General features: G+C 37.9%; 2 protein-coding genes and 1 non-coding gene across 5 annotated transcripts; 2 read left to right on the forward strand and 1 right to left on the reverse strand.

Moving 5' to 3' along the window:
- Window positions 1–3795: 3795 nt before the first annotated feature.
- LOC113773246 (probable glutamate carboxypeptidase AMP1) lies at window positions 3796–9499 on the forward strand. Of its 2 annotated transcripts, none has more exons than XM_027317846.1 (10): window positions 3796–4902; window positions 5661–5903; window positions 6565–6717; window positions 6824–6892; window positions 7228–7315; window positions 7454–7537; window positions 7695–7783; window positions 8151–8264; window positions 8384–8518; window positions 8873–9499. In XM_027317846.1, exons 1-10 carry the CDS (start codon window positions 3943–3945, stop codon window positions 9053–9055), a joined length of 2118 nt encoding a protein of 705 aa, XP_027173647.1. In that variant the 5' UTR covers window positions 3796–3942; the 3' UTR covers window positions 9056–9499. The 2 variants fall into 2 exon arrangements, with proteins under 2 accessions (XP_027173647.1, XP_027173648.1); XM_027317847.1 differs by having other exon boundaries at window positions 8151–8258.
- A 1940-nt stretch (window positions 9500–11439) lies between these two features.
- On the reverse strand, window positions 11440–11512 carry TRNAR-CCU. Its single transcript has one exon. It is a non-coding gene; the product is annotated as a tRNA-Arg (tRNA).
- A 96-nt stretch (window positions 11513–11608) lies between these two features.
- On the forward strand, window positions 11609–14890 carry LOC113775903. 2 transcript variants are annotated; one of them, XM_027320953.1, is made up of 8 exons: window positions 11609–11745; window positions 11924–12139; window positions 12279–12408; window positions 12622–12695; window positions 12833–12877; window positions 12969–13081; window positions 13852–13951; window positions 14525–14890. In XM_027320953.1, exons 1-8 carry the CDS (start codon window positions 11619–11621, stop codon window positions 14617–14619), a joined length of 900 nt encoding a protein of 299 aa, XP_027176754.1. In that variant the 5' UTR covers window positions 11609–11618; the 3' UTR covers window positions 14620–14890. The 2 variants fall into 2 exon arrangements, with proteins under 2 accessions (XP_027176754.1, XP_027176755.1); XM_027320954.1 differs by lacking the exon at window positions 12833–12877.
- Window positions 14891–15048: the final 158 nt, after the last annotated feature.

Here is a 15048-nt window from a genome sequence, read left to right on the forward strand (position 1 = left end):
GTCGATGGTAAGCTGCTTTTGTGGATTGGTCTCCCCTTCAATATGGTAATTGATGAACATGGTACTCAGACGGCTCTAGTTTTTTTGGATAGATACATTATGCATGCCTTACATCAGAATCTTTCCAAATATTTCGCGAGGAAAAGCATCTTTCATGATTGTGTAATTTGGAGGTTATCTTTTTCAGGTGAATGCCCCCGGTTGGAAGCTCGTGGGTAATGCTTTTCCCACTCACCGAGCATCAACGTCCACGCTCGATTGATAGTGATTTTGGGATGCTTTTTGGCACGAAAATGCAATTATGCAAAGGTGAGATTGGATTGATTCTCGTTGCTTTTGACACAAATGGTTGCATCCCATAGCAGATGAATAAAAATCAAGGAAAAGTTTCGAGTCTTTTTCGGCCTTTGTGCCAATACAATAAGCTTCAAGTCTCTTTCCTGGACAAAGCCCTGGCAAATTCCCTTTTACGGTGCGCTCAGAGCCACACATCCGGTATTCCGTGTATCGTTCCAATATGAAATTAAATTCATTTCCAAGACCAGCAGCGCCAGCCATACTGATCCATCCGGTCTTTTTCTTTCTTTCTTTCCTTTCTTTTCTTAATGATCACTCCAAAGTGGCACTAGGAACCAAAGTATGTTCTTGTCCTGCCTTAGCATAACTTGATTCTATAATTACTCTTTTTTTAAAATAAAAAAGAAGACGTTTTTAAATCCTCCTGCTTGCTTTTTTTTAAAAAAAAAAATTAATTTCTGTGTTCCATAGTTATCGAGTAAAAGATAGTAGTAGTTTTTTCCCCCAAACTATTTCTGCCAAGTAGCCTTTTGCTTTTCCAAACTTTTATGCCTAAATCTTCATCCATTATCCTCTCAGCCTTAGGTGTTATTTAATTTAATGAGAAATAGCCAGCAATAAGAACTGGCTGCAATGAACATATGTAGTGGCAGTCGATTCCATGCTTGACACATTGCAAGCAACAGAATCCAGAGCGGGGCCAACCCAAAATTTTGTCTTTGCAGCAACTACTACTCCCTACCAAAAAAAGGTGCTAAGCGCTGACTGTCAAATGATGTAAAAAAATAAAAATATATTATTTGCACTCCAAAATAATTCTTTGACACTTTTTTTTTTTTTTTGGGGGGATGAACACTTCATCTATCTTTCTACGCTTAATAAAATGCTAAAATGATCGGGGATATTTTTAGAATGCAAAGACTACTTGCAGTCAAAAGATGCTCGGCAAAAGTTTACAAGATATATTGCTCCTCCGAAGTCCAAACATTTACTTGTAGGATGCGTTTGGGTGATTTACTATTTGTAAAAAAAAAATTATTACATCATAAGTATATTTTTCAATCACTTTTAAATATTTTTAATCATCATTGTATCTCACATGCATCACATCAGAAAAAAAAGTATTACAGTATTTTTTCAAAAAATATCTCCTATCTAAACAAAATATCTCCTATCTAAACACAGTTACTTTAATAATGGGGAAAGAAAAGGAAGAAGAAAGTGGCACTTGGCTTCCATGAGAGAGATATTAATATCCTCCCTCAAATAAAAGTTGAGATATTTACAAAGTGACATTTTGACCTAAAAAAAAGGTTGAGATATTTAGAAAGGATTATTTGATACACATACTCTAAATAAAATGGGAAGCTCTTTTTTTTTTCTGTTAATGGGTGTGTAACAATTTATCTATTTACTTTTTTTTCATTAAAAAAATGGGTAATATAGAACGATGGGCCATGAGATTTGTTCATTTTCCATCGTTTTTGGTTCACAGTAACTCGACAATTCTCCATGGGAATGCAAGCTGCGCCAGAAATGGCCCATTAAAGTTGTGGGCCTCCGAAGCTGTTTGGAATTGGTAAAATCAGAGAGGGTAAATTGGCAATTGACCCGACAGGACGTACACGGTACACTCTCTGCACTTCCTGGAAGCACCTGAAACTAGCCACGCCGCCACCACTAGTCACTAGTCACTACCACCACTACAGACTACAGTCAATCGCTTCTTAGGCCAGCACAAGTTCACAAAGACAAAGACAGGTCACTTTTTTTTTTTTCTTTTGTAGAAGACTTGTGTTTTCGAATTTTACTGTTGATATAGGATCGTATTAATCGACAATTTGTTATAATTTTGTTTCAATAAATTCAGTGACATAAATAGACAATTAGACATTATTGTTCTTATCTGAGTGGAGAAAATAACTGAAAATATATAGCATGGTGTTACAAAATGTGCATGCATGTGTTTCAAGAATTAAAGCAACAATTCTTGTAAATAGCTAAAAAAAAAAAAGGTGAAAATGTGAAGCTAAGATATTGGAAAAAATTACTATAAGCAATCTATATGATCTTGAGAGGATATTTAGAATTACGGTGATGATAGGAGTTGAATTTATTTTAATATATATATATATATTAAAAAAAAAAAAGTCACCGCTTCTGAGAAAAGCAGAGTCCATTCCGTGTTCATGTTGATGTTGATGTTGATAATGGATGTTTTTATCGTTCCATGCATGAACTCGGCCCGGACCGTACATGCTACAACAGCAGCATGCATCATGCATCCGGCTCATCTCCTCTCTCCCCATCCCTCTTTAACTTAAAAGCTTTTCATTTTGCTAAGAACTTTGTAGTAGTACGATGTTCGAATTTACTAAATTAGGTAAATTTCTTCCTCTTTGGATAATACTACTAATCCTTTTAATTTTGGTAAAATTTCATACGCGATTTTGATCTCATATTAAATGATGTGATTCAGACAATTTCTCTGAACTCTTTTTTTAAAAAAATATCAGGACTTGATACCAAAAACTACTACTACTACATAACTAATAGTTAACCAACGAGCTTTAACTCAGTGGTCACAAAAAAGGGATTAAAAAAATCTCTTCTTCAGAGTTATAGGATAGGGATTTCAAATTTCACTTGTTGTGAAAAATATTCGAAGGAGGTGTCAAGTTAACCTTTTTAGTTTAGTCGGGTTTGTGTTGTACCCGTAAAAAAAACGTAACTAATAATTGTAGCGAGGTAACGAAAAAAACTCTATTGGACAGTTGCAAATTGAATAATATTTATTTAAATAATATTTTGCTTTTATCATGAACATATTTTCCAATCCACATTTTTATATTTTTAATTATCTTTTTATCATCACATATACATTATTATATCACAAAAAGTGTTACATTAATTTTCTTAAATAATATTTTATCCAAGCACACTCAAACTGCTGCTGTGCATAAAAGTAGGACTATTAAAAATAAAATTTTAAAAAACAAAGCGTAGTAAATCAGGATGTTAGCGGGTCGGATCAGGCTGGTGATGAACAGTTGAGGGCAACATGATTTTAGATCTTCAACAAATTAATTATGGTGTTTAGGCATTGCTTTGATTGTCAATGGCTTATGGGGGAGGGCAGCTTAAACCTAAAGGCTTTTGTAACGCAATTTCTGAGCAGCTTGATTTATAAGTATAATTTATTTACACATGCCACTTTAATCAAATACTGATTTTAATTTTTCCTGTGACTTTAGCAACCACTAGAAAAATTTAATCTATGATTCTTTAACAAAGCTAGTAGCTGGTAGAGTACTATTGAATTAAAACCCAGTGTAACTTCTTTCATCAATACATACAAAAGCAATTAGTAGCAGTAGTATGTATGCAGGAGTCTTTAATTATCTTCCATAATCACACACACACACACACACACTACTGCTTTCTATACATACTGCACATGCCAGCTGACAAATGTTTGCAGAGTGCAGCAAAGAAGATTAACTGAGACAACCGACTTAAAAGCCTTCCTTCTTCTTGAATCCCCACAACGATTCCACCATTTCCACCACCCCCACCACCGCCGCCGCCGCCTTTTCACTTGCTACTTGTAGTTTTTAGTACTATTGTATTTTCCCACAAGTCATAATGCTTCATAAAAACAACATTACCAAAATGGTTTTCCCTTCCATATCATCCTTCTCCTTTCTATTTATTCTTGCCTTCTTCCTCCTCCTCACTCTTTACACCACCCTCCACCGCCCCACCACCACCGCCACCCCCTCAAACAAACTTCACCAGAACGACAGGCCTCATTCCCTTCACTACCAGAACATCTTCCTTTCTTCTGCCAGTAACTACACCCTCGCCACCTACCTCCGCCACCTCACCCTCCAACCCCACCTCGCCGGCACACCTCCCTCTCTCCAGACAACCCTTTACGTCAAGTCCCATTTCGAAGCTCTCGGGCTCGAAACCCACGTCTCTAACCACACCGTCCTTCTCTCCTACCCTTCTTTCTCCTCTCTTACTGCCCACTTTAGCAACGGCTCCTCCCTTGACCTTCCTTTGTCCGAACCCGGATTCTCCGGCGTCGTGAAGGCTTACCATGCCTACTCTCCCTCCGGGTCGGCTTTGGGTCAACCCGTGTTTCTCAACTACGGGAGAGAGCAGGACTACATTGCGCTGCGGGGGCTCGGGGTGCAGTTTAAGGGCTGCATTGGAATCGTCCGGAGAGGCGCCGGGTTGTCGAGAAATGCAGCGGTGGAGAAGGCGGCAGCGCACGGGGTGGCGGCGGTGCTAATGTACACCGAGGGAGAGAAATTCGCAGGGGTGGAGAGAGGGACTGTGATGAAGGGGTTGGGGGACCCATTGAGCCCCGGGTGGTGGGCTGGGGTCCAGGGCGGTGAGAGGTTGAGGTTAAATGACTCGCAGTTGAACGAAAGGTTTCCGGCTATTCCGTCGATGCCGGTGTCGGCTGATACGGCCGAGATCATATTGAGTTCGATGGAGGGGGCACCCTTGCCCCAAGAGTGGAGGGAAAATCTAAAGAGTAATAAAATTGGACGCGTTGGGCCAGGCCCCGTTTTGCTCAACTTTACATATCTGGTGAGTTGGTGGCATGGTAATACTACTTTATTTTCGTTTGTTAGGATAGTAAATGGCCAGTTGTGACGTATGAATGTTGATCTGTTGAGTAGTTGTTTGTCTGAGTGTGTGATATATGGGGAGTTTTTTTTTTTTTTTTTTTTAAAGACGATGGATGATAGTAATTAGAATTTGTATGATATGTTTGACTGCTTTTCTGGTGGTTAGGATGCATATAGCTTTCCTTGTTTGCGTTCTGGATTTGGGTTTTCTAACCGTTAATCGATTCTTGAAGTTTGACTTTTGATGGAATACTTTAGCTTGTATAGCTCCTTCAGAATTTCATTGAACTTAATTAGTTTAAGTTTTGGGCTGTGTAATTTTTTGACTATCATTGGGTCATCTCGTCATCAAATTTCATTTAGTAGCACTTAGCGCAGAGCTTCTGAGCTTGCTACTACCCTACAAGGCGAACATCTAAGAATTCTGCATTTGGGAATCTTTCGAAGAACTTGTATTTTGGTGCACAATATGCTGCACTAGTCCTTGCTGAGTAATAATCTTATATACTGGTAAAGTAAATGGATACCATTTTGATAAGTAAAAGGAGATACACTTTGTACTTGTTACTCTGCACCAAATTTCTAATCTGAATATGGCATCTCTAGCTATTAATCAATTAGGATTGGAAATTTAACTTATCTCTTCATTAAAAGTGCTCTGACAGTGGAGCAAAAGCTGCAAGAAGCAATATTACTGAACGTTTTTTTGTCTTTCAGGGTGAGAAGAAGATGGAAACAATTCATAATATTTTTGCAGTCATCAGAGGATCAGAAGAGCCTGATCGCTTTATAATTCTCGGCAATCATAGAGATGCATGGACTTATGGAGCTGTTGATCCTAACAGCGGAACTTCTGCCCTACTAGAGGTTGGCCGTCGGTTTGCTCTTCTGATGCGTTTGGGTTGGAGTCCTCGAAGAACCATCGTCTTTGGCAGTTGGGATGCAGAAGAGTTTGGTATGGTAGGTAATATTCTATCTACAATCTTACTGGCCTCTACAATTGGTGTATGTCAATAGTAGGAAAATTCTATGACATGCACCATTGAGCTTTAACTAGTTAAAATTGTCATTTATGTAAAGTCTCTATGAAATTAGGAATTTACATTGTAGGCAAAGCACTTGACTAGCCTTATCCTATCAGCTGAAGGCAAATGTTTTAAAATTCTTTAGCAAGTATGTAGTATGCGTAGAAAACACGGTCCCAAAGTGTTCACACAAGAAAAAAAAAAATCTTGTGTCCTTTTTCACTTATCCTGTGAACTGAGTGGGGATATGTGGTGGAATGCTCGTGAGGTTTTCTGATGTTTTGTTGGATGCTGGGTCTATTCAGCTATTTACTGAAAAGCTTTTTGCTGCAAAATTGCACAATAAGGAAGAGACTATAATCCTGCTTCATAGTAGTTTATTCTGTACTGGATGGCCTACAACTATAATGCTGAATCCAGAAAACACACATGCACACAAGCAAGTGCACGCACACAGACTCTCTCTCTATTTTGAAATTCCTTAGTTTTTATATTTGTGGATAGTTACAAACTTTTGGAAACCATCAAATTAAGTATCTTGATATTCTTTCCAATTATCATTAATGACTCATTTGGCTATGTATTTATGGTTTCAGATAGGGTCTACTGAATGGGTGGAAAAGAATTTAGTGAGCCTGGGCTCTAAAGCCGTAGCTTACCTTAATGTGGATTGTGCTGTTCAAGGGCCTGGGTTCTTTGCTGGTGCAACTCCTCAGTTAGATGATCTTCTCTTTGAGGTCACAAAGAAGGTAAGTAGGGAGCTCAACTGTGAGGAGTTGCTTATCTCGTCAGTTGGAATATTTCAGCAAAATTTTATTTTCCACTGATACTGACAGGTTTCTGCATCTTTTGAAGGTTAAAGATCCTGACTCGGAGAACATATCAATATTTGAAACATGTAAGGTCACCAATAGAGCTATCAATGTAAGTACAAGCTATTCTTGTTTTTCTTATTGATAATATGATATTTTCTCTGCTATTCTCTAATTTTCTGGTTGATGATATGATATATCCTCTCTTTTGTCCCAATGTATGCATTTATTAGTATAAAGTCTAGAAATTTAATGCTTTTAACAATATGTTACACTTAGGTTTCAAGTTGTATATGGGGTGAAATATCTTTATTTGATTCTGCATGATTTACATTGATTTGAAACCTTTGCTACACTATTCTGCCCATGGAGTACTGTGTTTATTTTCTACATGCCGGTGATGCCAAAAGTAGCTGTCTCTTAAGTGAGATTGTCGTTTATTTGCAGATACAGAGACTTAGTGGAGTTGATTCAGACTTTGCCCCGTTCTTACAGCATGCAGGGGTCCCTTCTATTGATTTATACTATGGCAGAGGTACATCTCTTTAGTGCTTCTGTAAAGTTCATGTTTGGCTCTTTTGGAAATAAAAGCAAATAAGAACTCTTGTTTTGAGCTATCTAGTTATTTATTCTTGAGTGCTAGTTTGCTGATGACAGTTTTAGCACTTGGCAGATTTTCCTGTTTATCATACTGCTTTTGACTCGTATGACTGGATGGTGAACTTTGGAGACCCACTATTTCAGCGGCATGTTGCTGGTAGCCATTTTTTTTTTCTGGTTCAATGTTTGCTTGTCATCTTTACCAGTTTTTAGTATCTCAATAATTTTGTTAATTTTGTGATAGAAGTCTCCTGGTTAGATTTGTACTGGAACTATATTCAGATTGCCTGTTTCTATCCTTCTATATATTGCAGTCAGCGGTGTCTGGGGACTGCTTGCTCTTCGCTTGGCTGATGATCCAATTTTACCCTTCAACTACCTCTCTTATGTTGCTCAATTGCAGGTAACTCTTTTTCTTTCTGTAATGTGCAAAAAAGTTATGGCAGATGTGCTCATCAAAGGGTTTCAGAAATGCTTTTTAGTGTTTGTTTATTTTAACAGCATGCACTGTTTTCATCTTCATGCTGCAAAACCTGGGAAATTTTGGTCAAGTGATGGGCACATGCTCATAGCCCCTACTCTTTGCATAAATGTGAATAATTATGTTTTGTGTTACTATGATGATCTTTGAGAAAATGAATTCTGATTCAAGCTGTTCTGATGGTTTATACCTGATGTCTTCTCCTGCTGGATTCATGCTGACGGTTTACATGCAAAATTTTATTATTATTATTTTTTTTAATTCAAACACTTCAAAAAATTTGCTGCAGGAATATAGAAACACATTGAGCAACTTTTTGAAAGGGGATATCTCATTGAATCCTATTACTCTGGCCATTCAAGACTTCAAAGCTGCAGCTGACGAAATTGCTGAGCAAGTAAAGGTTACACGGAAATTCTTTTCTGTAAATTTCCCCTAAGTAGAAAATTGTACATTCTTGGACAGATTTGGCTTTGTAATTCTCTCTAATTCTGATAGATTATTTGGGTTACTTTTGCACAGAAACTGAGTGAAGATGAAAGGATGGATGAGTTTTCTGTGCTAAAGAAGCGAATGTTAAATGATCGGCTGATGTTTGCTGAAAGAGGCTTCTTGGATGCTGAGGGGCTTCAGGGATTGCGATGGTTTAAGCATCTTGTAAGCGTTTGCTTTCTGTTTGTTGAATCATAAATCGTATTCTGTTATACGGTTACCACGCAATATTCAAAAGTTAAAGACTGTTAACGGGGAGAGAACTTGCCGCCTTAGGTGTCTTTGCCTGGTTTTTAATACTTTGAGGAGGAAATTGTAGTAAATTACTGAAGTTACATATTTGACTTGTGATGATACTACCAGCAGGATAGTCCATCTCTTTCTCCCCCTTGTCCTTGTGGGGATCAAACCAAGTCTCACGGCCAATTTGGCTCTGATTAGTTGGGCCCTTGAATAGCCAGTCTGGTTGGTCCCGTGAATTCTAAGTCTTGATGTCATACTTAATTCTATTCAATGCAGATATATGGGCCTCAGATTGATGGTGGAAGTGAGCTGAATTTCTTCCCTGGAGTAGTTGGTGCTATTTCTCGAAACACGGGGATGAACAAGGGGGAGAGGCAGGAAGCCATCCAGCATGAGGTTTGGAGGGTTGCAAGGGCCATTGAAAGGGCAGCTTGCGCGCTTAAAGGCAGTCTCACCTAGAATTGTTGTAACAGGACATTTTGCTCCAGACTTTGTATATAGGATAATTCCCCTATCGCCCCCCCCCCCCTTCTCTCTCCTTTCTAATTTACCCAGTTGTTGCTCTGTCCCTGTGCCCTTCTTCTTGGCCCTTCACGATTTTACAGCGGTGGTTGCTGGGTACCGGGTTTGTGAGTTCTGACCAAACCAAAGGGTCGAGAGAAGCAGCAAGTTATATATGTACACCAAAGGCTGCTTTGGAAATGGTTCCCCCTTGGAAGCTATATTGTGCTCAATCAATTCCAAGTGTCTGGGATTAATTTACGGGCACCAATATTTTCTTTTCCTTCTTCAAAGCTTTGATATAGTAGTTCTGACTTCTGAGGAATGGTCCTAAGAGTGTGGAACAGGCCAGCATTGATATCCATCCTCCTTGTAATCTCAAGTTGCGAGTGTTGGTTGAAATGGCCCAAATTTCCATACATAGGGTTAGGTTACTGCCGTTTTCTTCATTTGTGCTGCTTGCTTAATCAGAGCATTCAGTGTATGGATCTGGTCGGACATGACTTATATCTACAGGGTGTCAATTGTCGATTGGAAAGGATAAAAAGGGATGTACCAAGAGCATTGGGATAATTTCAGAAACCTCCCCTGAGGTTTCATGAAATATCACTAAGCTCCCTTCACGTTTTCAAAATCTCTCTTACCACCCTTTGAATTGACATTTTGTTAACAATGTCAGCCCCTCCAACCAAAAGTATTAATAGAAAATGCATTTTGAAGGAGAGAGAGTGTTTTAGTTCCCTTAATACCCTTAAGCAGACCAAAAAAAATCTATGCAAAAAGTGAGGGGGTCAAAGTGTGAAATGCATGAAAATTGGACTGCAAGTGAGAAAGGTGAATGACCGTTAGGAAGGCAACGGTTAGTTTTGGCTTCCTAGCAGCAATATTAAAAGGTAGAAATAGCTTTAGAAAATGGGCAGATTGAGAGGAAATTAGTAGAAGAAAATGATTAACTATCAAAAAGTATGACATTTTACTCTTATTTATTTGTTTGTACTATGTTATTTGTACACCTTCTTTGAACTTTAAAATTCTGTAATCAACAATGTAAATAGAAAAATATATATTTGACTTTTTTTACAAAAACTCCTAAGAACAACCATTCAAAACCACCCCAATTTTTTTCAATTTCTGTTTGGATTGTGAATTATTAGAAATATTTTTACTGTAGCACTTTTTGTGATGTGATATATGTGAGATAAAAAGGTAATTGGAAAGGTAAAAAGGTGTATTGGAAATTGTAATGATGATGTAAGCAAATAAATTTGAGGAAATAAAACCCAATCCAAACAAATTTCTTTTCAACTCACCCTTGTTATAAGGGTATTATTATTGGACGTATGCATAAAAAAATTTGACATTCCGAAGAACATTATCGTAGCCACATGTTCTGATTATATCAGTGTAAGGAAGAAAATTGAAAGAAAAATAAAAATAAAACAAAACATATTAAAAAAGATATCGAAAGGGTAATAATAAGGATCCTATTCTCGTTTCTAAATTTGCTACCAGTGTTGGATGTCAAAAGGAAATGGTGTTGATTTCTTTACTGTTTGGATTGTAAATTATTTGAGATATTTTTACTGTAGCACTTTTTGTGATGTGATGTATGTGAGATAAAAAGGTAATTGGGAAGATAAAAAGTGTGTTGGAAATTGTAATGATGATGTAAGCAAATAAATTTTGGCAAATAATCCTCTATCCAAACAAAGGTTATAATAGATTAAGAAATAACTAGTGAACTAAGGTAAGTATGAGACTAAAAGCAAAGGTGGCCATGGGTAATTTTAAAAAAATATATCTATATTTGGTTATATTCAAAAATTATCAAGACGCTTGCACAATATCAATAATGGTTTATACTTTATACTAAGTGCACATGAAAAGTCAAAACTATTATGTATTGGCCCCAAATTCAAGTCAAATTATAAAGTCCAATGTTAAAGGAAAAAATTGAACTAGAAATCAAAACATTATTTTTTGTAAGTGGGCCAATTGTTTCCCGGGCTTTAGGCTATTACATGCTTTTTTTTTTTTTTTTGCTTTTCATATGCTAAATAATTGTTAGAAGAAATGAGATTATTATTGACAATTCATCCATTTTGATAGTGACATGTGACACCACAATCACTTGAGGGGTAGTAAGAGAGATTTTGAAAACGTGGGGAGCTTCACGAAACCTCAGGTGAGGTTTCTGAAATTATCCCAAGAGCATTCCCCGTCCAATAACTTGATTTTTTTTTTCGTCAAAAGTCCAATAACTTTGATTTGCTAAGAGCTTTATGTGAATTCAATATGGCACTTGAGCAAATGGGGAAAAGGAAAACGATTGAAGTATTAACCGCGCCAGGTAGGGGTCGAACCTACGACTTTCTGCTTAGGAAACAGACGCTCTATCCACTGAGCTACAGGCGCTTTGTGGACGTTTTGTAGATTGCTTTCTAAAGATCATTTCATATAATTCGGCGCTGTTATTTTGAAGTGGAAAAGGGCGCCCAAACTCCCGGAAAACGAAATTGGAATGGAGGGGAGGGAGGAGAAATGGATCGGCGGCAAGTTTTGCGGAAGCATCTCGAGTTTCTGCCACCACCTCCAAAGCAGCTGCGACGCCCTCATACAATCCGCCGACCGCCGGCCCATCCCCCTTGGTTGGTTTACCCCACACGCTCTCCATTTCTTTTCTTTTTTTTTTTTATGTGGTAATTTGCTTTTACTTTTTGTAGTACCAGAGAACAAAAAAATTTCTCCAATCGTCTTATTTTCTGTGTTTTCCTTTTGGTTTTGATTTTTTTCCCCATCTTGGGTGTGAAAATAAAATGCCGGAAGACTCGGCTTCGACTACGTTCATGGAATTTCTAAACCGGAGAATATCATCCACCAGCACCGACCTCAACTTGCTGGAGTCCATGTCCTGTGACACGGTGTCGTTTGAGGAGCTCCTCGGCCACTGCACCCAAGTCTACAACCACAACCAAATTCACCTCCTTGCCCTCCAACAGCACCCCGTTTTTTCCACTTCCGCCATCCAAATCCCATCATCCGGTCGGTAGCCGCCGTTATTTATATTCTATACTCCATGTTATAGGATTACATCTCCAGAAATCAGATATGAATGGAAGCACCTTTTTTTCGCTGTAAATTTTTTCCCCAATAATTTGACTTCTTTTGCTTCTACCATTAGCTGCCACTGATGAAGACCAAGATGAAGAGGAAAAGGATTCCGACGACGATGATTTATCTTTATCACCTCCTACGAGCAGCAGCAGCACAACCACCCTGCCTTTTCGTAGCAAATTCCAAGATGATCCCTTGTATCCTTCTAATTATTGTTTTAGTTTATGTTGAATATGAATGTTGACTTGTCAAATTACTATGCCCCTTTCCTTTTATTTTATTATCTCCCCCCCCCCCCCCCCCCCCAACCCAAAAAAACAAAAAAATTCAGATTTCTGGTTGATCTTGAAGAATATAATCTTGGAGGAAGCAGTTGAGGTTCCTTGGTGCAGAACTTAACGTTTTGATAGGTTGGATGATACTCTCAGTTTAAAGAATCTTGGACTTTCTGATGTTTGTCTTGCTACCATAGCATCTGATCAAGGTCAGACTAAATGATTTTAAAAATCGGATTAAGGAAGGTTTTAATCTATTTGCTTTGTCAGATGTTTAGTACTAATTCTAGTGGTCTATTCTAAGAAAAGTGTATTCTTGTTAATTGACATGATGGGATTTTGACAGCTAATAATAGCATTCACACTGCAAAGATGTTTCAAGAAAGTGAAGGTTCTTGATTTCTTGGTTTTTTCATCGTAAAAAGGTTTTATCTTTTGAATCCAAATTTGTGAGTGATTTTTTTTTTGGTGTAATTAACTAGGTGAAATGAGAGATGGATTAACGTCGTCCAGGGATTCTAAACCACGGATAGTTGCGTCAAGAGATGATTATGAAGGCCTCCCTAAACATATCAAGAGCTTGGCATCCTGGGAGGTACTTTCTTCTGCTTGTAGCTAAAGATTCTACTGTCGTTAAATTATTAGGCTGTGCAGTTATTTGAAGTTACATAGGATAAATACACTATAAAGGTGTAAGCAGTTATATTTCCACTATGATTTTGGTATACCTATAGTTCAATTTGTGGTTAGTAAGTTAATTTCCTGTTTTCTACTTTTATTCATGTAGTTTCTGTTCAGGTAACCAAATCGGTTGTGCAGATCATCTGTTTAACTAAATAACTGAAGCTTGTGGTGAATCAAGTTTTTGCAACTTCTTGTCATGCTTGAGTTGTATCTTTGTCAAGGCTGGAAGAGTAAGGTTGTAATCTGTTAAGCAAAGGGTTGGGCGTTAAAAAGCGTTAAAACCAGGACCAATATCTTCATGCTTATAGAATCCAAAGCTAGATGACTCAGGTTCATACCTAAGCTGTCAAGACATAGTGGAAGTTAGAGTTGAATTGATCTGGAAGAGAAAGCCTGTAATCTGTTAAGTTGCGTATTCAAACCAAGAGCAATTCTTCATGGATGTATATTCAAAAGTTAGATGATTCTGGTATATACCTAGTCTGCTAGCCTCGGTGGAGGGTAATGAGAGTTAAATCGATGTGGTGTAGATAAAATCACCGAGAACCTTCTGATTCATGCTTAAAAATGACTGCATTGTAACGTTTGACATTATATATTCGATTAGGGATCTTTTTTTTTTTTTGGTGTCAGTCTTCTTCTTGCTTCCTAAGTACAACTTTGAAATATTACCTTTGCCAGGATCTTATTGTTGCTGTCGAGAAGATGAATTCTTCCCTGGCAAAGAGGAGCATGAAGGTGGACACAATCCAACAAGATGAGATTTCGTTGTTAGGATTAGGTATGCATCTTTAGATTGGTCAGGTTTTATTAGCTCATCTATGTGGTTTGCAGCTCATTGACTGCTATTAAAGCTTTTGACTCCTTCAGTGAGAGCAATGGTCAGGACTTTTGTATTCTTACAAGGTTATCAAACTCGTCTTTGTCTCCCTCAATTCACTTGGTGAAATTGCATAAAGAAGTGAAATGAGTCATTTGATATAGGACCACCTGTTTTTCTCTTTAGTTTAGCATATAGGACCTATTTTGCATTATTGAATGGTATAGTCGTCAGATTTTTGCTTTCCTTTCTCAGAGTTGTGCACCACAGGATGGGACACAACAAAATATATTATCTTTCGTGCCATAAATTGGGGAGCTCTTTGTGATTCTTTTAGACTAACAAGAGAGAGGTGGACCCGGATAATTAGTTTATACTAGATCTAAAGTCGGAAATTCTTTGGCGTACAAAGCTTAATAAACTTTTTCTTTTTCTTTTTTCAAAGAAACAGAATGCGCGTGGATTTTTTTTTTTTTTTTTTTCAGGGATGGACTATATCAGCATCTGTGCTAACTGGCTGCTCTTTTGTTGCAGGCCATAAAGCAAAAGCTTATTTGCTATTGCTTATAAAAATGAATTGCATGGTCGTTGAGACGATTGATGGTGTGATTACCTACAGAGTGCTGTAGACGGTAGACCACAGTCGTGGAGTAAAGCTTTAGATCCGCAAAGGCTGCAATGCTCCGACAGATTATGTTCTTCGGGTGCCACTAGTTTCATCTCCTTTCTTTCCTTTACTCCGTCTTGCGACTTGGGTACTTTCCCTGGGTAACATAAGTGGAGGCTCGTCACACATTGTAGTCCAATTTCCTTCCCCACTCGGAATGTAAATTCTTGGCACATGCAACGCAAGAACTGATCGATTGCCGGTAGAAAATTTCCCCTTATGGTGTTGCTTTAGTTGGAAATCAAAATGCTAAAATTCTTTTTGGAGTTGAGATTAGTTTCTTAATAAATGAATTGAATAAATGAATAACGCGTGGAGTAAGTAGTAACCAAACTTTTGATGAGCATGTGTTGTGCCCCTGAGTTAGAATGAATCCACAACTGCGTGAAGC

The sequence above is a fragment of the Coffea eugenioides genome, chromosome 6 (genome assembly GCF_003713205.1).
Source record: "Coffea eugenioides isolate CCC68of chromosome 6, Ceug_1.0, whole genome shotgun sequence".
In the NCBI taxonomy this organism is placed as follows: Eukaryota; Viridiplantae; Streptophyta; class Magnoliopsida; order Gentianales; family Rubiaceae; genus Coffea; species Coffea eugenioides.

What these genes read in the sequence shown, in the direction of transcription:
- LOC113773246 (XM_027317846.1), top strand. Translation starts at nt 3,943, where the DNA reads ATGCTTCATAAAAACAACATTACCAAAATGGTTTTCCCTTCCATATCA. An exon ending in AAATTGCTGAGCAAGTAAAG is followed by an intron (nt 8,265 to 8,383) that starts GTTACACGGAAA and finishes ACTTTTGCACAG; the next exon opens with AAACTGAGTGAAGATGAAAG. An exon ending in TGCGATGGTTTAAGCATCTT is followed by an intron (nt 8,519 to 8,872) that starts GTAAGCGTTTGC and finishes TATTCAATGCAG; the next exon opens with ATATATGGGCCTCAGATTGA.
- LOC113775903 (XM_027320953.1), top strand. Translation starts at nt 11,619, where the DNA reads ATGGAGGGGAGGGAGGAGAAATGGATCGGCGGCAAGTTTTGCGGAAGC. An exon ending in CCGCCGGCCCATCCCCCTTG is followed by an intron (nt 11,746 to 11,923) that starts GTTGGTTTACCC and finishes AAATGCCGGAAG; the next exon opens with ACTCGGCTTCGACTACGTTC. An exon ending in GATTTCGTTGTTAGGATTAG is followed by an intron (nt 13,952 to 14,524) that starts GTATGCATCTTT and finishes CTTTTGTTGCAG; the next exon opens with GCCATAAAGCAAAAGCTTAT.